Raw genomic sequence first — 21,536 nt, 5'->3', positions numbered from 1 at the left:
TAGACTGAAGTCAACTAAGCGTGAATGCCAGGGAAGAAAAAGTTCTTGGTAGGAGCAAGGCAGAGCTGTTCTAGTAAACACATGGTAATAAGAAAGCAAAAGAGTCTCGCAGGTGAGCTGGAGGAAGCTTCACAGTCCAGACAGAGGATGAGACCGGCCACAGCTGCCCAGAGCCAGGCCCCAGATCTTCAGTTCCGTGAGGGCTGAGGGAGGTGAAGCTGATGAGGAGGTGAGGGGAGTGAAGCTGATCAGGGAGGCGAGGCAGCTGCAGAAGGCAGACCTGCAGCTGGCAGAGGCTGGCTCATGAGCTATACAGAAGGCACATCTTCCATATAGACGTGCCGCTGAGGCAGCAGGTGAATGTGGGAGCTGCAAGGAGTCCTGCAGAGGAGCCACTGAGGTCTCTGGGGAAGGTGGCTGCCCAGGCAGCAGACTTCTTGGCAGAAGCAGCAGCCTTCTGGAAGACCCCCTGGAACTGCCTTAGTGGGAGAAGGGAAGCCATGCTTGGCTTCAAAGCTTCACAGCACAGGTGGCCTCTCCTGCTGGGGGCTGGGGCAGCTGGTGACTTAAGGGGAAGCCGATGTTGCTTAACCATCCCGAAACCTGCAGGCTGTAATAATGAGTGTCCTGAGCCCGTTCTGCCTGTGCTCTGTCAAGGAACAACATGTCTGTTTCCTGCATGATTTGCTGAAAAAAAGATTTAAGAGTCTCATGTTCCCTCTACTGAGCTAGCCAGGGCCCGGGGAGATGGCTCAGTGGTTAAAAGCACTTACTTGCAAAACCTGAAGCCCCAGGTTCGAGTCCCCAGTATTTATGGCAGGTTGTTAAGCAAATGCCTTTTACTGCTGAGCCATCTCCCCAGCCTCAAGTGACTCCATTTTATTTTATTTTTTTCAAGGCAGGGTCTCACTGTAGCCCAGGCTGGCCTGTAACTCATACTGATCCTTTTATCTCAGTCTTCTGAGTGCTAGGATTAAAGGCTTGTGTTGCCGTGCCTGGCTTTGATTCCAGTTTTTAGAGAGGTTCTACTGTGAGTGAAATGGGGTTAGACACCATGGCATGCTGCAGAGAAAGACAGTCCCTGCACTGAGCTACACTGCTGACTTATTCTAAGATAGTCTTCAGCACCCACCACCCTGCTCAGCTGGCAGCCAGCTACATGGTGGCAGACCCCCCACCAGCAACAAGGTTACAGCTTGCTAAAAGCCTAGGTAACGGTTACCAGATTTTTTTAAGTAATAACCCCTCTCTCTCTCTCTCTCTCTCTCTTTTTTTTTTTTAAAGGTAGGGTCTTGCTCTAGCCCAAGCTGACCTGGAATACACTATGTAGCCTCAAGGTGGCCTCAAAGTCCCAGCAGTCCTCCTACCTCTGCCTCCCAAGTTCTGGGATTAAAGGTGTGCATCACCACACCTGACTCTTTTTTCTTTTTATTATTTTTTTGAAAAAAATATTTATTTGCAAGGGGAGAGAATGAATGAATGAATCTGGGCATGACAGGGTTTCCAGTTGCTACACATGAACTCCAGATGCATGTACCACTCTGTATCTGGCCTTATGTAGGCATTGGGAAATCAAACCTGGGTCCTTAGGCTTTGCAGGCAAGTGCTTTAACCACTAAGCCATCTCCCCAGTCTTTTTATTCTTTTGAACCAGGATCTCATTATCTCTAAAGCATTAAAAAATGTTTTCAAGGGCTGGAGAGATGGCTTAGCGGTTAAGGCGCTTGCCTGCGAAGCCTAAGGATCTATGTTTTACTCTCCAGATCCCACATTATCCAGACACACAAAGGTGAGGCATGCACAAGGTCACCCATGACCACTAGGTGGTGTGAGTGCCTGGAGTTTGGTTGTGATGGCTGAGGCCCTGGTGTGCCAATTCTCTTTCTCTTTCCTCTCTCTCTAAGATAAAAAAACAAAAAACAAAAATTTTAAGATTCATTTTTTTGTGTTTGTAGATAGGTATGCCAGAATCTCCTGTTGCTACAAACAACTGCTTATCTCGCTTAATGTGGGTACTGGGGAATCTGGGTCGGCAGGTTTTTGCAAGCAAGCACCTTTAACCTCTAAGCCATTTCCTCAGCCCCTAAAGCATTTTTTGGGCGTGTGTTTATGTGTGTGCATGCATGTGTGGTGTATATATGTGTATGCAGATGCATGTGCCCCATGCTCACATGTGTGTTAATGCCTGTTGCTCTTCCACCCTATGTCCATGAGCATTTCTCACTTGAACCTGGAACCAGACGGCTGACCAGGGAGCCCCTGTCTTTGACCCTCCTGTCTTTGTCTTCCTCAGTTGTGGGGTTGCAGGTATGCATGGCCATGCCTGCCTTTTTTACATGGGTAGTGGAGATCAAGCTCAGTTTCTTGTACTTGTACAAGAGCTCCTACCTGCCAAGCTGTCTCCCAGCCCCAAAAGCATTTTTTTCTTCAGAGAAAGAGAGAGAATTGGCACACAAGGACCTCAGCCACTGCAGTCGAACTCCATATGTTTGCTCCACCTGGTGCACATGTGCAGCCTTGTGCTTGTATCACCTTTATGTATCTGGCTTATGTGGGATCTGGAGAGAGACTGAACATGTCCTGTGGCTTTACAGGCAAATGCCTTCACTGCAAAGCCATCTCTCCAGCCCCCCAAAGGCTTTTTGTTTTTGTTTTTTTGAGGTAGGGTCTTGCTCTAGCCCAGCCCAGGCTGATCTGGAATTCACTGTGTAGTCTCAGGGTGGCCTTGAACTCACGGAGATCCTCCTACCTCTGCCTCTCAAGTGCTGGGATTAAAGGCATGCACCACCATACCTGGCCTCAAGAACATTTATTTATTTATTTATTTTTATTTTTGTTTTTTTTCAAGGTGGGGCCTCACTCTGGCCTAGGCTGACCTGGAATTCACTATGTAATCTCAGGGTGGCCTTGAACTCATGGCGCTCCTCCTATCTCTGTCTCTTGAGTGCTGGGATTAAAGACGTGTGCCACCACACCAGGCTCAAAAGCATTTTTTATTTTATTTTTTTTTCCTTTTTATTGACAGCTTCCATACTTACAGACAATAATGGGAATTCCCCCCTACACACACATTTTCCTCTTCACATATCTACACTCCATCATATCTCCTCCTTCTCTCCATTAATCTATTATTTTTATTTTTAAAAAATTTTATTTATTTATTTGACAGAGAAAGAGGGAGAGAGAAAAAGAGAGAGAATGGGCATGTCAAGGCCTCCAGCCACTGCTAACAAACTCCAGACATGTGCGCCTCCTTGTGCATCTGGCTAACATGGGTCCTGGGGAATCAAACTTTGGTCCTTTGACTTTGCAGGCAAATGCCTTAACCACTAAGCCATCCTTCTAGCCCATCTCTGTTTTATTATGATGTGTCATCTTATTATGAGAGTCTTGTGAAGATAGTGCTAGGCACTGAGAGGTCATGGATATCAAGGCCAATTTCTGCCTGGTCGATTGCATTGTAAGAAGCAGTCCTACCCTTCCTTCTGCTGTTACATTCTTTCCGCCGTCTCTTTCTCAGTGAACCTTGAATTTGGAAGGTGTGATAGAAATGTTTCAGTGCTGAACATTCCTCTGTCACGTCTTCTCAGCTCTGTGGTGCCTTTGGGTCACTGCCATCTGAAAAGAGAAGCTTCTCTAACCAAAAGTGAGAGTAGCACTAATCTGGGTGCCAAAATCATTTTTTTAAATTAAGGTTTTTCAGATAAGCTGTGGTACACTTGATAGGCCACTATATAATGTAAATGTAGTTCCTGAGAGAACTCCCTGACTGACTTCATCAGTGGGCTGATGCTCTGTCCTCTGTATCTCTGCTATGCCTAGATAGCAGGCACAGAATGGCTTGTGAGCAGCAGATGTTGATTCTCAGCCCCAGAGACTGGAATCCAACATCAAGGCAGCCTCAGATTCAAGGTCTGGTGCAATAGCTCCCTGGATCCTGTTGTCTTCCCATGGCGGGATCCCCGAGGGACCTCTCAGAGGTCTCTGAGAACATTCACCTCATTCATGAAGGCTGCACTCATGACCTCATCACCACCTTGGGAGTTGGAATTTCTACGCATGAATTTGGGCTCACCGACATTCAGACTATAAGCACAGTCATTCAAGCAGTGAGCCACCTATTTTCTAGTAGAGAAGTCAGAGTTTGTGTGTGTGGAGTGAACCACTTCAGGGGTATAAGGTGGTTTTAGTGGTCTTGATGTGGTGGGTGTATGGGACTGCCTTATGAGGCTGTCTTTGCCCTGTAGGAAGGTATGGTTCTTGAAGCTTTGGGTAACTTAGCACGTCAGAGAGCGCCCTCTGGTGGTGGCGCAACGATGTTGCAACCTTGGGGCTAGGGAGTGGAATAGGGGCAGAGTTTCTGGTAGGCCATTCCAGAGAATGACTGAGGGCTGGAGAGATGGCTTAGTGGTTGAAGGTGCTTGGTTTGATTCCCCAGGACCCACATAAAGCCAGTGGCCCATGTGTCAAGAGTTCATTTGCAGTGGCTGGAGAGATACTGTGTGTCTGTTTTCCCTGTCTTAATCCTTGCCAATACATAAAAGAAAAATATTTTAAAGAGAGTGAGTATTCCAGGTGTGTCTGGCAAGATAGCATGGTCTTTGTTAAGGAGAAGCCCTCTGGACTGTGGAATAAGGGACAAGGGGGGGCTTGGGACGCCAAGTGGGCAATGATGTTATGAACCATTGTAGAAGGGCTGAGGAGATGGCTCAGTGGGTAAAATACTTGCTGTGTAAGTGTGAGGACCCACCTGTAATGCCAGATGCGGTGGCATGCATCTCATTCTAGTGATCCTATGGGGAGATGGGCAGTGGAGAAAGGAGAACCCCCAGAAGCCTGTGGGTCAGCTAGCCCAGCATATGCACGGTGAACGAGACCCTGCCTCAAATGAGGTGGAAGGCGAGGACCAACACCTGAGGTTGTCCTCTGACTTCCACATGTGCACCATGGCAGGTGTGCACTTGTACACGCACACCCGTACGCCTCATACACACAAAGATTGTTTTTTCTTAGTTTTTGAGGTATTGTCTTGCTGTAGCTCAGGCTGACCCGGAATTCACTATGTAGTCTCAGGCTGGCTTTGAATTCGCAATGTTCTTCCTCCTCTGCCTCCCAAGTGCTGGGATTAAGGGCACATGCTGCCACACCCAACTTGGGCTGTATTTCTGAAGCTGTTGTTCTGGCCTGAAGCCCTGGGGCTGACCAGGAGCCCAGCTTTGTGGTTTTGCAGGGTAATTTTGCCCAGTGGATACTGATGGCCTCTGGCAGATGCTTGGAGTGCTCAGAGCTTCTTCCCAGAGAGATGGCTGCCCTGTCCCCTAAGCCCCAGAAGCAGGGAGTGGCGGGCTTATCTAAAGGCATGGGAACCAGAAACTCCTGCAGCTTGGGGAAGGGAGTTTAATGCCCAGCGCAGGTCTTCTCCCAGCTGTGGGTTAGATCTGGATCACTGCACTCTGGAAAGCCTTGATCCCCTCCCATGCCTCCCTAGGGACACTTGACCTGCACCTTTCCTGGCTCTACTGACCTTGCCCTTGTCTCCCTCTAGTCCCCTTTGGGTTTGCCTAGGTACCTGTCACTCCCCCACCTTCTCCCACCTGGCATCTGGTCATTTGGATCTCAGCTCAGTGTCCCCTCATCTGACCTTGACCTGCCGAGACTGCACCTAACTCCATCTGCTATCTAGTTTACTTATTCAGCATTTCCTGGCACTGGAATGCGGGCTTGCGGGGATAGGTGCTCTCACAGCTCTCACACCCCTCTGGTAGTGACCCTGAGGGCATACCCAGCTCTGTGCCTGCTGCTGAGGAAGCAGCTCTCTGGCATGGTTCAGGCCTTGGGGTATGTGCACAGCAGAGCAAGCTTGAGTTGAAAGGTTTGTGCGTGTGTTCACGCACGCATGTACGCTTTCACGCATGTCTGTCTGTGTTCTCCTCTGTGCTGGGATTGGACTTAACCTCTCTCCAGTAGTGGTGCCTAGCTTTATTTGCCTGTTGGTTTGCCAACAGCACGGAGAGTTCCAAGAAGTGTTGCCATGCCCACAGGTGGCGCTGAGTGTTGCCTGGCTTGTAGTTCTCACTGTTCCAGTTTCTGCCAGTGGGTGGTGCCATAGCCATGGCAATGAACACGAGGGCCAGAGTCCCTTCTCACCCTGTGTAATCAGGCTGTGTAGTTGAAGGGTGGGGCTTGAGCCATGAGATCAGAGCAGGGGAGTGCAGATGGGAACCCCCAGCTGCTCTCCAGCTTTCCCATTTTCCTCCTAGTCCTGGCTGCCTTGTCTCCAGGCTGCCAGAGCATCCTGAAGTCTCCAGGCGTGTATGTGAAACTCACCTGGGGAGAGGGTTAAGATTCGCTGGCCACCAGAGAGGGGGGGTGTTAGGTGTGGGACTCAACTCATTTGTCAGGGAGCAGGTGGGAGAGCTGGGCCTGGTGTCTCACAGGTGCAGCAGCAGCACTTAGAGCAGGGCTCATACCCACTCACCTGCCTGCCTCGCCACTGTGGGCAGCTTCGCTTCCACCTTGGCCCTTGCCAAGGGGGTGCTGTGAGGATGACTGAGAACCGATGCCAGAGCTGCACAGGCTGTCCCCTTGCTCTCCAGCCGGCCCAGGGGCAACACCACGCCTTTTCTAAGGAAGAAGCTTGCTTCACAAAGTGCCAGGTGAAGCGGGACATGAAGGCCCACAGTGCCACTCCTCAGAGACCAGGTTATCTTGTCATTGAGCCAGCAAGGGTGAAAGATGGGCTATTCATTTTTTCTTTTTCTTTTTGGTTTTTCGAGGTAGGGTCTCTCTCTAGCCCAGGCTGACCTGGAATTCACTATGTAGTCTCAGTGTGGCCTTGGACTCACAGCAGTTCTCCTACCTCTGCCCCCTGAGTGCTGGGATTAAAGGCGTGTGCCACCACGCCTGCCAGATGAACTGATTCTTGATGCCACTAAAGGTGTCCTGAGGTGCCTGAAGCCATGTCCATTGCTGCTGGCCTTACGAAGAGGGTTTTAGGAACCTAAACAGAACATTGGTCCTCTGGACTGAAAAGTTCCAATACAACAAATGATTGATGTGAACTGCCCATCACAGTATTGCTTATTGTAAAAAGCAACTTAGGTTGGTTTAAATATAACAAAAAGGGATAAATGTGTTATTAATTGTCATTAAAATAATTTTGTAATGGAGTATCATGAAAAGGTTAAGGAAGTCCTTTACGTACTGCTGTGGTATGACTGCCTCTCTCCAAAATTCCTGTTTAAATCCTTTTTTACAAAGGGGGGCTGGAGAGATGGCTTAGCAGTTAAGGCGTTTGCCTGTGAAGCCTAAGGACCCAGGTTCGATTCTCCAGGTCCCACATAAGCCAGATACACATGGTGGCATGTGCATCTGGAGTTTATTTGCAGTGGCTAGAGGCCCTGGCACGCCTATTCTCATTCTCTCTCCCCCTCTCTCTGTCTCTAATAATTTAAAAACAAAACAAAACAAAACATGTTTTGGGGCTGGAGAGGTGGTTCAGCAATTAAGGCACTTGCCTGCAAAGCCTAATGACCAAGGTTTGATTCCCCAGTCCCATGTAAAGTCAAATGCACAAAGTGACACATGTGTCTGGAGTTCATTTGCAGCAGCTAGAAGCCCTGATGCACCCATTCTCTCTGTCTCTCTTCTCTGTATCTCTCTCTGCGTACAAATAAGTATATACTTTAAAACATTTTATTTATTAATTGAGGGAGAAGGAGTATGGGTGTTCTGGGGTGTCTTGCTGCTATAGATGAACTCCAGAAGTGTCCACCACTTTGTGCATCTAGCTTTATGTGGGTACTAGGGAATTAAACCTGGCCCAACAGGCTTTGCAAACAAGTGTTTTTAACCACTGAGCCTTTGTCCCAGTCCAAATTTTGAGTATTTCTTTTCGGCATGTGCGTAGTGTGTGTGGTGTGGAGTGTATGGTTATGCACATTGTGTGTGGAGGCCAGGAGGGTGTCCCCCTTCCATCGCTTATCCACACATTTCCTTTTCCTCTCACTGATTTGGAAGCTTGCTGTTTTCATGGGCCCCAGCAATTCTATGATTCTCTGGTCTCTGCTCCCCGTAGAACTGGGGTTAAAGACATGGATAACCACATCCAGCTGTTTTTATGGGCAATAACTCAGGTGGTCTCATGCTGCTGTAGGTTCCATGCTTATGCAGGAAGTGCTCTTACCCACTGAACCATCTCTCCAGCCCATACATTAGAATTTTCAATCATGAGTCTGGGTGATCTATTTAAAGGTAAAATAAAATTTAAAAAAAACCAGCTAAGTATTGTGGTTCATACCTTTTTTTTTTAATCATTAAAAAAATTTTATTGACAACTTCCATAGTTGTAGACAATAACCCCATGGTAATTCCCTCCTCCCCCCACTTTCCCCTTTGAAACTCCACTCTCCATTATACCTCTTCCCCCTCTATCAGTCTGTCTTTTATTTTGATGTAAATCCATATATTTTATTTTAAAAAGTTCTCCCTCCAACTTGGGGCTGGAGAGATGGCTCAGAGATTAAAGGTGGTTGCTTGCAAAGCCTGCCAGCATGGGTTGAATTCCCCAGTCACCTACATAAAGCTGGATGTCATTCACTTGCAGCTTCAAGAGACCCTAACACTCACGCATACATGTGCACACACATACACATAAATAAAAATAAAAATTGGGCTGGAGAGATGGCTCAGCAGTTAAGGTGTTTGTGGCTCATACCTTTAATTCTAGCATTCGGGAAGCTGAGGTAGGAGGATTGCCATGAGTTAAAGGCTAGTCTGGGCTACAAAGTGAGACTCTGTCTCAAAAATTAAAATAAAATAGCCCAGAGTGGTGACACATGTTTAATCCCAGCACTTGGGAGACAGAGGAAGGATGGCCGTGAGTTCAAGGACAGCACTGGAACGACAGACTTCCGAGGTCAGCCTAGGCTATAAGACCCTACCTCTTAAAAAAAAAACAAAAAAAAAAAAAACCACAAAACAAGAAAAAAAAAAGCTGGGCATGGTGGTACACACCTTTAATCCCAGCGCTCAGGAGGCAGAGGTAGGAGGATCACCGTGAGTTTGAGGCCACCCTGAGACTCCATAGTGAATTGCAGATCAGCCTGAGCCAGAGTGAAACCCTACCTCAAAAAACCAAAAATAAATAAATAAAATAAGATAGGATAGGTTAGGGAAAAGATTAAGAGAGACAGGATAATTAAATGAAATAAAATGTGATTTTAAAGGCAGTGGGAGTGCTCATGGGCCAGCCACTTCCCCAGTTCCATGCATGCTGTGGACAGCTTCTTTGGTGCCCACATTTGGCAGACAGAGCCCCGGGGAGTCACTCACGACAGGCAGAGTGAGAAAGACCAGACTGTGGAAGTGAGGGTTTGGTTTCTGCACCAGAGACCAAAGCTGTGAGGGAAAAAGCGAGGCAGTGGAGCCCCTGATCTCCAGAAAAGCCTGGAGACACCCAGATGGAACTGCTTCTCTTGGAAGAGGGAAGTGACGCCGCCCCGTCTGTGTTTCTCATTCCGAATCTCCTGGGTAGGGAGGGGTGCGCTTTTTCCATGTGTTAGGAAGCCACGCGTGTGTTTATTGACGGAGAACAAGTAGAAACACCGCTGGTGACCATGTGGCTCAGCGTCACTCCACTGCTGTTCTGGGGTGTTCTCAGGGGTTTCTGCACACTGCTGTACCACGGTGGAGAACCAAAGTAGAGGAGGGGCCCAGCGAGCGTCTCCAGGTCAGGGGCTGACTGGACTGGACAGCGCGGGGCTCACTGTGGTCTCTGGTCTCCACAGGAGCGCTGCGTGGCTGCCCTGGCCCGAGTGGAACGCACTGACTTCCTGTCACCCATGTGCATCGGTGAGGTGGCCCACGTCAGTGCGGAGATCACCTACACTTCCAAGCACTCTGTGGAAGTCCAGGTCAACGTGATGTCCGAAAACATCCTCACAGGTAACTTGTCATTGTTTCTCACCAAGCCACCTGGCTGGGAGCATCTCGACCTCGGTGACAAGGACCACAGCGCGGCTGCTCAGGCATCGAGGGCTGGCTGTGCTTAGAGGGGCCTACTTCCTGTGACCTGCCTGCGTCCCATGTGCACTGAGGGCACGCTCTTCTGGTACCTGAAGTTGACATTGTACAGATGAGTCACACAGCAAGCCTGAGACCCCCCAGCCAGAGCAGAATGCAGACCCCACCCCATTTCTGTGATCAGCTTGTCTGTGGCAGGGGTGGGAGCGGACCTCCGCCCCCGCCTTCCCTCTCCATCTCTGTTTGCTGTTCTGAAACATGGCAGTGTTGGCTCCACAGAGAATGCTGGGAGGATCTGACCAGGCCTGCCCGGAAACCAGCCTTCGACCGAAGCTGTTAGGCAGACCTTTGCCTCTGGTTCATCTGAACATTCTCCTGGGTTGTGGTAACCATGGAAACCCCTCTCTGTCCCCCCCGGCACCGCAGGGGAGTGTGGCTCCTTCTCACGAGCTCTCACACTTCTTTTTATAACCTAGCTGGGGATGGGGAGGCAGCCTCCTTCGCCTCCCTCCGGCCTGCTCAGCGCGACCCTGAGGTTCCGTGCCACGTAGAGGCTGCATCGGTTCATTTCTGTGTCCTTTCCCCGGTCCCCCTGCAGTGGTGGCTGTACAGAACGCAGGCTCGGGCTGATTAATGAGCTCAAGCCTTCCCCAGATGTGCCAGGAACAGAGCTATCCATCTGGAACATTCCAATGACCTCAGCAGGGCTAGCAACTGAAATGGGTCGCATCAGCCCAGCCACAGCACACTGAATGATTTAGTGAGGCCTTGGTGGAGGGGACGGGCCAGCATTCTTGCCTCCTCAGTCTGTGGGCCCTTTGGCATCAGAGAGACTACTTGGATGCTGGCCTCGGGCTGTGGCACAAGCAGGGACAGCTGTGAACCACTAGGGAAGGGTCCTTGTCAGTCCCATGGGTGGCCCAGCTCGTCCTCCCTGAGCCAGGCTGGGGTGCCATGACCGCTGTCCAGTGGCGAGACGTGGCTGCTCTTCCATGCCTGTCGGTGTTCACACTTGTTTGTAGCCATTTTCGTGGCCAGTGGCCTATCTCTTCACTGAGGGAGTCTTTGGCTTCAAAAATGGTGGGTAGGGTCTGCCTTCTGGGTAGGTTCCTGCCTCTAATGCCCCCTTCTGGAACATCGGAGGCCACAGACTACAAGAGCCTGGCGGCTAGAATGTGCTGTGGTGTGGGGGTGTGGGGAGAGGCAGGAAAAAAAGGTATTCTTCCACTTTCAGAATGGTCAGGATCCTCAGGTCCCCACAGAAGAGGAGGATCCAGTGTACAGGTCAGGGGCGCTGGGGCTGGGGATCTGCCCTGTCCTGACCACCTTCTGGCAGTGCCTGTCACTCATTTGCCAGTGGCTACCTGCTGAGTGAAGCCCGGTGATCATAGGGAGGTGGCCTCTGGGCTGCAAGACGGATACCTCAGAGGGTTTTGACCTAAATGACTAGACTATACATGTTTTTAAGGGTCCCTCTCCCCTTCCACCCCCTTAGGGATGCCTTTTCACCTTCCTCAGTATCCCTCTCTGCCCTGAGTAATGGGCACAGAAGGCCTGAACTGTCCAGAGGGGAGAGGTCTGCTTTGAAGGTCATAGATGGTGATGGGTACTCCTGAGACGTCACCTTCCTGGGCCATGGCGTTCCCAGGAGTGCTGATGCGAACCTGGGGCTGGAGGAGGCAGCACTTGCAGCTGTTGTCAGTGGGACCAGCCTGTGGCCCCAGGTCCTCCCTGTGTCCTTCCCGTCCTCTCTAACTCAGTCTCTCCCTTGTGTCTCAGGCTGAGATAGATCATGTGGTCTTGGAGCCCAGAAGGCTTTTGGCTCCTGTCCATGTCTTGGTCATCTTGCCCCAGAGCCCATTGCCATGGACTGGACTCTGGTCCTCCAGGGCTTTCCCTCTGCCCTTGTCTCTATGTCTAGTGAGGCCTGCCTGTGACTAGCTGGTCCACATACCACCCAACACCACCCTGGCTCAATGCATAAGTGACCCCAAACTAATGGGAGCATTGAGGCTGGGGCAACACCAAGACAAAGGCTAAATCATAATGCCGTTGGTATGACTTCTCTCCGGGTCCCCGTGGCTCCCTCTGTCTGGGCTGAACTGCCGTCCAGGGGCAGCTACCTGAGCACAGACCCACGGCCTCAAACCTCTGCCCTTAAGATACTATTCATTCATCTCTGGCACCTGTCAAAAGGAGAAGCTCACTGGTGTGACTGCTGGGCTTGCTCTGAGACGTGCTAGGGCTTGTGAGGTCTGAAAGAGCGGTCTGTGATGCCACGGTTCTGGGGACAGTTCCATGAAGGGGTGGAGATCCCACAATTAGTGTGTTTGCTTCATTTTCCTCAGTAGTGTTCATTTAGGTCTAACAGGCCACTTGGGTTTCCATGGAAACCAGCTCTTCAGGCTGGCTCTAGCCTTGTCCAACAGGAAATCTTTATTCCCAAAAGCAGGTTGTCAGATTCACTTTGTCAAAGCATGGGGAAAATATTTCCCATAGTATATGCCTGTGGTTCCCAGACACAGGAGCCCATGTCCTTGTCCTGGGGGTGCCATGCTTTAGCAGGGCTTGCTAGTTTGGAATGGAAAAGTCCTTGTGGGCCTCTTTTTTTAAAAATTATTATTATTTTTTGTTCATTTTAATTTATTTAGTTGAGAGTAACAGAGAGAGAAAGAGGCAGAGAGAGAGAGAGAATGGGCGCCCCAGGGCCTCCAGCCACTGCAAATGAACTCCAGACCCGTGTGCCCCCTTGTGCATCTGGCTAACGTGGGTCCTGGGGAATTGAGCCTTGAACTGGGGTCCTTAGGCTTCACAGGCAAGCGCTTAACCACTAAGCTATCACTCCAGCCCTTTTAAATTTTTATTAATATTTTTTTTCAAGATAGGGGCTCTCATTGTAGCCCAAACTGACCTGGAACCCACTCTGCAACCCAGGCAAATTCATGGCGATCCTTGTACCTTTGTACCTCAGTTTCCCAAGTGCTGGCATCATATGAGGCTGGGACTGTGTTCAGTGGGAACCTCAGGGAAGCTCTGCTCCTGGGTCTCTGACTCTGTGCCTGGACTTGATGATGGCAGTGACCCTAGGCCGGGAGACTGAAAAGGACTTTGGGATGGGGGCCGGAAGTAGCAGCATGTGAGCCCCAGGGACGCTGAGCTCTGGTGGCATCTGCCCAGTGTGGCGCCTCTCCAGGCATCACTTATGTGACTTTCTTCTCTTAAGGTACCAAAAAGCTGACCAATAAGGCCACCCTGTGGTACGTGCCCCTGTCGCTGAAGAATGTGGACAAGGTTCTCGAGGTTCCTCCTGTTGTGGTAAGGAGGCCCATTCTCTTGTCTCTTGCGGGCAGGTGCAGCAGTCAGGCCCCTTGGGGCTTGTGGGAGCCTGTGAAGCCATGGGAGCAATCAGAGGAGCAGCAGGGCACTGGGGCCTGGCAGGGTCTCCATGGGTGGTGGGACCCTGAGCTCTCAGCTCAAGGAGGGTCTGCATAAGCCCTGCTTGGAGTGTGCCTGTCAGTCACTCAGAGCTTGTGGTAGGGCACCCCTCCACTGTGGGGGACCTGTCACACTTTCCTAGCAGAGAAGAGGCCGCCAACAGGGCTGTGATGAGTGGAGTGTACAGCTGAGAGCCAGGACCACCAGGCTGCCTGGGTGGGCTCGCTGCTCCCACCAGCCCGAGAGCTGGCTTTCACCCTGGCTCCTGGTGTGTGTGCGCGAGGACTTGGGTCTCGTGTCGCCCTTGTTCTGTCTCTTTGCTGCCCCTGTGCTTGTCGGCCTCTTTCTTGCTTTGTTTTTGACAGAGACAAAAGCTCCTTATGATGAGAGAAGTCCATTGTGCTATTGCATATGTCCCTGGGATCCCACCGCAGGCAGGCTCTGGTGCGCTGGCCAATAGACACTGCTCAGTTTGGGAAGAAAGTTTCACTCATTTTCTGGGCTTCCTCCTGTGCTCCTCATCTGTAGAGACCGTGGACAGCTATGGTCACCTCCTCCCCAGTCTCCAGGCTTGCTCTGCACTTGCTGTTTTATCCACCACCCTGAGGATCTCCATGCTGGCTTGGGAACTTTCTCTTGGGGTGGGGATGTGATTTTAGGAAAGATGAACTGAGAACCAGGTGGTCAGGATTGGGGCCTGCTCTCAGACCCATTGGAGAGATGGGGTGGGGTATTCCTGACATCCACAGCCATTGTTTCCAGAGTTCTCTCTCTTCCTCTTGTAGCGTTTGACAGCTGGGGGTGGGGGGCCACAGAGTTCCTCACAGTTGAGGAGGAGGCCAGCACTTGGTCTTGGATCTGCTGCTTTTCCACTGGTCCTGGTGGAGTGTGTACTGAGTGGGCCTGGCTACATTTAAAAACTTTTTTATTTATTATTTATTTTTAAAATGTTTGTTTATTAGAGAGAGAGATAATGGGCACAGTATGCCAGGGCCTACCACTGCAAACAAACTCCAGATGCATGTATCACCTTGTGCATCTGGCTTATGTCCTTAGGCTTCACAGGAAAGTTCCTTAACCACTAAGCTGTTTCTCCAGTCCATATTTATTTTGAATATTTTATTTATTTGCAAGCTGAGGGACAGAGAATATATGCACTCCAGGGTCTCTAGCCACTACAAACAAGCTCAAGATGCATGTGCCACTTTCTGCACCTGTCTTTATGTGGGTACTGGAGATACTTTATTTTTATTTTTATTTATTTGAGAGTGACAGAGAAAGAGGCAGAGAGAGAGAAATAGAGAGAGAGAATGGGCACATCAGGGCCTCCAGCCACTGCAAACAAACTCCAGATGTATGTGCCACCTTGTGCATCTGGCTTACATGGGTACTGGGGAATTGAGCCTTGAATTTGGGTCCTTAGGCTTCATAGGCAAGCACATAACCACTAAGCCATCTCTCCAGCAAGTATTTATTTTCAAGCAGAATGGGGAGGGGGGAGGGAAGAGAGAAAGAATGGGCATACCAGGACCCCTAGCCACTGCAAACAAACTCGAAATGCATGTGCCATTTTGTGCATATGTCTTTATATGGGTACTGGGGAATTGAACCTGGGTCGTTAGTCTTTGCAGGTAAGTACCTTAACCACTGAGCCATCTCTTGTTTTTGTTTTTTTTTTTAAGTTATGTAGCTCTGGCTTGCCTTAGATTCACCATCCTCCTTTCTCAGCCTCACCGCATACCAAGTGCACTGGGATTACAGGTGTGCACCACCACACCTAGCTGGTGCAGCATTTTATTTATTATTATTGCTGATTAGTTGATCTTTTTTGGGGGGGTAGGGTAATTAACACAAAAGTCTCATGTAGACCAGGTTAGCCTCTGTTGTAGACAGCTCCACACTGCTGGGATGAACATCCAAATCAGGCACAGTTTAAGGGAGGAAGGCTTTGTTTCAAACTTACAGACCCCAGGGAAGTTCCATCATGGGTAGGAGGAGCTGCTTCCACATTTCCAAGCAGAGAAACAACCAAACAGCCAGCAAAAAAACAAAAGCAGCAAGCACAGACCTGCAGCAGCTGCAGGGACCCTGGCCTAGCTCAGACCTCTTTGCATGCCTTCTGGCTGGAACTCAGATCTGCCCCCAGCACACCTTAAGGCTGGACCCAGGATCTGCCCCCAGGAGTATCTCCTACAGCCTGGAGGGTGGAGACCAGTTTATTTTTTTATTTGTTTATTTTTATTTATTTGAGAGTGACAGACAGAGGAGGAAGGGGGGGGGGAGAGAGAGAGAGAGAGAATGGGCACACCAGGGCTTCCAGCCACTGCAAACGAACTCCAGACACGTGCGCTCCCTTGTGCATCTGGTTAACATGGGCCTTGGGGAATTGAGCCTCGAACCAGGGTCCCTAGGCTTCACAGGCAAGCACTTAATCACTAAGCCATCTCTCCAGCCCTGGAGACCAGTTTTAATGAAACATTTCAAGCCTCTAATTTGAAATGTCTTGGAGGATGACCTTGAGTTTCTAATCCTCTTGCCTACGCCTCCTGAGTGCTGGGATTATAGGCAGCCTCTACTACACCTAGCTGTTTTGTTGTTTTGTTTTATGAGGTAGTGTTTTCACCCTAGCCTAGGCCATTAATTTTGGAGCCAACCATAATGATCATGGTCCAGAAATACAGATTTAGATTATCCCAAATTTCGTGTTCCAGCACATTAGCAATTTCATGAAGTTTTTATAGTTACAGAGCAACAGATCATAAACCAGCACTTTTCAAATACATTAATGGAGACATCAGGTAGCGAGTTACAACCAAAAGGTCAATCTCTGCTATAGACTTCAGATGCAATCTGATGACAGTCTTAGCCTCTGTGTTGGAAGAAACTGGTAAACAGTATATTCCAAAATGATTTCACCTGATTACCTGATATTCACAAGGATGACTAGTAAGAGGCTAAAGATAGCTCAAGGTAAACTGGCTCTGAGTCTACATTTTATCTTTCCACAATCACAGAAGTCCTATCAGTCTTGTTCTAAGTAGATGGGATGCTTCCTGGGAACCCAAATGGTCATTTCCTCAAGCCATCTCAGCCTGTCCAATGCTGTGCTCCCTTCAGCCGGGACCTTTGCTATTTAAACCTAAACCCGCGGCTGGGTGTGGTTGTGCACGTCTTTAATCCCAGCACTTGGGAGCAGAGGTAAAAGAAAAATCTCACAGCTTACCTCACTCTGTCTGGACTAGAACCTGTTTTAGTAATTAAATAAAAGATGAAGTTTTATTTTTGTTTATTTGAGACAGAAAGAGGGAGAGAGATAGAGGGCCTCTAGACACTACAAATGAACTCCAGATGCATGTGCCATCATGTGCATCTGGCTTATGTGGGACCTAGAGAATCAAACCTAGGTTTCTTAGGCTTTGTAGGCATGTGCCTTAACCACTAAGCCATCTCTCCAACCCAATAACATTTTTTTTTAATTTTTTTTTTTTTTTTGGTGGTGCATGCCTTTATTTTATTTTATTTTATTTTTAATTTTTTTTAACATTTTCCATGATCCAATAACATTTTTAAAAGATACTTTATTTTTATTTATTTGAGAGAGAGAGAGAAAGGCAGATAGAGAGTGCTGGGATTTAAGGTGTGTGCCACAATGCCTGGCCACACCTAGCTTTTGTTTATTTTTTATTTATTTTTTATTTTTTTAAAATTTTTATTAACATTTTCCATGATTATAAAATATATCCCATGGTAATTCCCTCCCTCCCCACCCCCACACTTTCCCATTTGAAATTCCATTCTCCATCATATTACCTCCCCATTACAATCATTGTGTTTATTTTTTTTGTTCATTTTTTTATTTATTTATTTGAGAGCAACAGACACAGAGAGAAAGACAGATAGAGGGAGAGAGAGAGAATGGGCACGCCAGGGCTTCCAGCCTCTGCAAACGAACTCCAGACGCGTGCGCCCCCTTGTGCATCTGGCTAACGTGGGACCTGGGGAACTGAGCCTCGAACCGGGGTCCATAGGCTTCACAGGCGAGCGCTTAACCGCTAAGCCATCTCTCCAGCCCTGTGTTTATTTTTTTTGAAACAAGGTTTTTCTATGCAGTTTATGCTGGCCTGGAACTTGCTGTGTAATCCAGACTATCCTCAAACTTGTGATCCTCCTGCCTCAGCCTTCTGAATGTTGGGATTACAGGCATATCCTACTGGTGTTGGTCTAGACGTTTTAAGAAATACTTTGGTGACAGAGAACCTCGCTATTTCCTGGAAAGGGCAGCTTGACCTTGGCCTGGCAGTTGTGCCCTCAGGCTGACCTGGCATGAGGCAAATCTGTCTTTGTGTGAGCTCAGCAGCATAGCTCATGCCAGGTGCGGAAGCAGGCGGCCCACAGCTTGCCAGTATTAGTGTCCTGTGGCTGCTGGGTGAAAGCTTATTCTCTCATAGTTCTGAGTCAGAGCTTCAAATCAAGGTGTAGTCAGGGCCATGCACCCTGTGGAGGCCCAAGGGGAGAGTCTGTCCTTAGCTCCTGGCGGCCACAGGTGCTCGGTCCTACCCTCCTTCCCCTCACTTGTGTGTCACGTGGTCTTAGAGTGACATCAGATACAGCATTAAGGGCCATTTCATGCTGGGCAACCTCATCATAACCCCATCTTAGAATCCCATTTTGAAGTTCTGGGTAAATGTCTACTTTGAAGGACCCTGATCAACCAGGGGTTGCCCTCAGGCCAGCACGCCCCTCCTTCCTCTTCCATACCCCTCTAACATCACTGGCCCCTCTGTGCATATTGGCTTGGGTAGAAATGGCATCTGCTTTCGAGCAGGGCTGATGGGCTCAGACCCTGGAAACAGGCATGACGTGTGTGGTGACAGCCACAAGAGCATACATCACAGTCTCACTCTGCGCTTGGATTCCCGGATGACACATCAGCCATGCCTCATGTGGACACTCGGCGTTGTTCACCTGTGTTGCAATCAGGTTTGCATTGCTGGCAGAAAACACCTGACCTAGAGCAGCTTGTCGGAAAAGGGGTTTATTTTGGCTTACAGACTCGAGGGGAAGCTCCATGATGGTAGGGGGAAATAATGACATGAACAGAGGGTGGACATCACCTCTTTGCCAACATTAGGTGGACAACAGCAACAGGAGAGTGTGCAAACACTGGCAAGAGGAAGCTGGCTATAATACCGATAAGCCCACCCCCAACCATACACTGCCTCCCGGAGGCATTAATTCCCAAATCTCCATCAGCTGGGACCTAGCATTCATATTACCTAAGTTTTGAGGGACACCTGAATCAAACCGCCACGATCTGGCTCCATTTTCAGCTGCTGTGTTATCCCACATCTCTGGCATCCTCACATCAGTTCCACATTGTAGGTTGGCCTTCCAGGAGGCCCCTAACCAAGCCCATACCGCCACTGGCTCCTTAGCTGTCAGGGCTATGGATTTGGAGCCGCCAGGGCTCTGGGCAGTGGTGTGGGGGGTCCAGAAGCCCTGTTTTTTGTCCTCTTAACGTAAGGACGGCCCTCTGCATGTTCTTGCCCCTCCCCCCTTGCTCACTCACCGGTGTCCTTCCCTGTGCTGGAGGAGCCCTGCAGCCTTTCCATTGCTTTTGTGTGCTGGGCCTGATGACGCAGAAATTCCAATTGGGCTTCATAGAGGAGTGTGTTGAAATTGGGCCACCCAGCTGAAGCCAAAGGGCTGTGGTAGGAGGAGTAGTGGCCCCCAGCTGCTGCTGCTGGGAATCATCTGAGCTTCTCCCCACATGCCAGGCCCACAAAGTGGGAACATCAGCTGGTTAGGAATACAGGCTGCTGTTTCCACTGGCAGGACCAACTGAGGTCTGTGCGGGACCTTGGAAAACACAGCCTCCTTCTTGGGCTCCAGGCATTGTGTGGACTTGGCAGTGCGTGTGAACACATTTGCTTGGGATCTCCACCTCAGATCTTAGATGCTACCTGCCAACCTGTCTGTACTTCACATATAATATACACACATGCATGTACACACACACACACAAACAAATGAATTACATGCACACAATGTGCTCCCAGGTGCAGGCGCCTCTCCTGGGCAAGTCTGGATGCTGAGTACGGGCAGCGTGTCACTTGAAGTGTGGCTTGTCTCCTCACCTCTCCTTCTTCCACAGTCTGGCAAGGATACAACTTTCCCTTTGATTAAAAGAGGCCTCCATATTGCTGAAGACTCCACACGCTTGGTCTGCAAGGCTGCTGAGAAATCCTGCTGGAACTGAGCTGATAACCTCCTCCATGTAGACGAGCTGTCAGCAAGCTGGAAGAATCCATTCTACATGCAGTTCATTGGGAGAAAGATACACCACCAGTGAAGATACTCAACAGTGGACACTGCAAGCCTTATAATTGGCCAGCCAGGCCAAATGAGTCAGTAGTGAACGGGAGCAATACTGGCAGGTCTATCATGATGGAAACCAACTGCCCTCTAATTGGACTGGAGGCCCGCTCCATGGGGGGAAACACATCCCTGATACTGAAAACTTAAAACAGGGGTAGTCATGAGCCCTAGGGGTGTAACATCTGCTGATGTCTGGCTAAATGTATATACTATGCTTATCAAACTGCCCAGTAAGCACTTCTCTTAATATTTATACCCTTAAATTAATGCTACTCTCACTTTGGGTAGAGAATCTTCTCTTTTCAGATGGCAGTGACCTTGGGACAACTCAGGAGGAAAAAAGTGACTGGAATACCGAGTAACATCTCGATTACACCTTCCAAGGCTCAGGGTCCATTGTGGAAGAGGTGGCGGAAAGAATATAAGAGCCAAAGGAAGGGTAGGACTCCTTACAATGTGCTCCCTCCAGACATAAAATGGCCTGGATATCCATGACTTCACAGTGCCTGACACTACCTACCCAAGACCATCATAAGAGGAGGAAAAGATCATGACATCATAATAAAAGAGAGACTGATTGAGATGGGGAGGGGATATGACGGAGAATGGAATTTCAAAGGGGAAAGTAGGGGGAGGGAGGGTATTACCATGGGATATTTTTTATAATCACGGAAGATGTTAATAAAAATTGAGAAAAAATTAAAAAAAAATAAAAGGCTTCCAGAAAGGCTGGAGGCCCACAGACCACTGTCCTAGCTGTTTGCTGCTTCAGACCAGTTGGGTCTGATAGGCCGTCCAGTGGGGGAGGGGCAGGGCTGGGGAGATGGCCCTGTGGGTGAAGCACTTGCTGGGCAAGCCTGAGTACCTGAATTTAGATCCCAGGCCCCACGTAAAAAATGGAAGCCTGCTGGGCGTGGTGGCTCACGTCTTTAATTCCAGCCCTCAGGAAGCCAAGGTAGGAGGATTGCCAAGAGTTCAAGGCCACCCTGAGATTACATAGTTAATTCTAGGTCAGCCTGGGCCAAAGTGAGACCCTACCTGGAAAAACAAAAACAAAACAAGCAAAAGAAGTGGATGCTGTGGAGGGCTGTAATCCCAGCACTGTGGGGTAGGAGGCAGAGACAGGAGAATTTCCTGGAAGCTCAAGATCCAGCTAACAGTAAGGGCAGCAATGAACAACTGCAATACGAATGAAGAACCCTGACTAGAAGAAGGCCAACACGGGCTGGAGGGATGGCTTAGCGGTTAAGGCATTTGCCTGCGAAGACAAAGGACGCAAGTTTGAGTCCCCAGGACCCACCTTAGCCAGATGCACAAGGGGGCGCACATGTCTGGAGTTCATTTGCAGTGCCTGGAGGCCCCAGTGCACCCATTTTCTCTCCCTCTCTTTCTCTGTCAAATAAATAAAAATAAAAGAAGGCCAACACTAGGAAGTTGTTTCTGATCTCCACATGTATGCTGTGCTGTGGCATATGAGCACCTGAAGTCATACATACACACACACACACACACACACACACACACACACACACACACACTGCCAGCAGCTTGTTCCCAAGTCTGACAGGATGTATAAGGAAGGCAGGCTTCTCTGTGTGGCTCAGGTCCTGGACACCCTGCATCTGTGCATGCCTCTAGAGCTCTGACTAATCTGCTAGGTACCATGAAGGGTTATTGAACTGGAGGCCAGTTCTTTGTTT

The 21,536-nt window shown here is 49.3% G+C and overlaps 1 protein-coding gene across 2 annotated transcripts in view; it reads left to right on the top strand.

The window, feature by feature from the left end:
• The window catches only part of Acot7 (acyl-CoA thioesterase 7), a 108,396-nt gene that overhangs the window by 38,289 nt on the left and 48,571 nt on the right, over window positions 1–21,536 (top strand). For both annotated transcript variants that reach the window (XM_004657693.3, XM_004657694.3), the window contains exons 3-4: window positions 9,789–9,945; window positions 13,247–13,338. In XM_004657693.3, coding sequence (XP_004657750.1) covers window positions 9,789–9,945; window positions 13,247–13,338 — 249 coding nt within the window. The remainder of the gene's footprint in view (window positions 1–9,788; window positions 9,946–13,246; window positions 13,339–21,536) is intronic.

This window comes from Jaculus jaculus, chromosome 5, assembly GCF_020740685.1.
Source record: "Jaculus jaculus isolate mJacJac1 chromosome 5, mJacJac1.mat.Y.cur, whole genome shotgun sequence".
Classification (NCBI taxonomy): Eukaryota; Metazoa; Chordata; class Mammalia; order Rodentia; family Dipodidae; genus Jaculus; species Jaculus jaculus.
The sequence above is the reverse complement of the archived record's forward strand: the minus strand, read 5'-3'. Positions and strand labels throughout refer to the sequence as shown.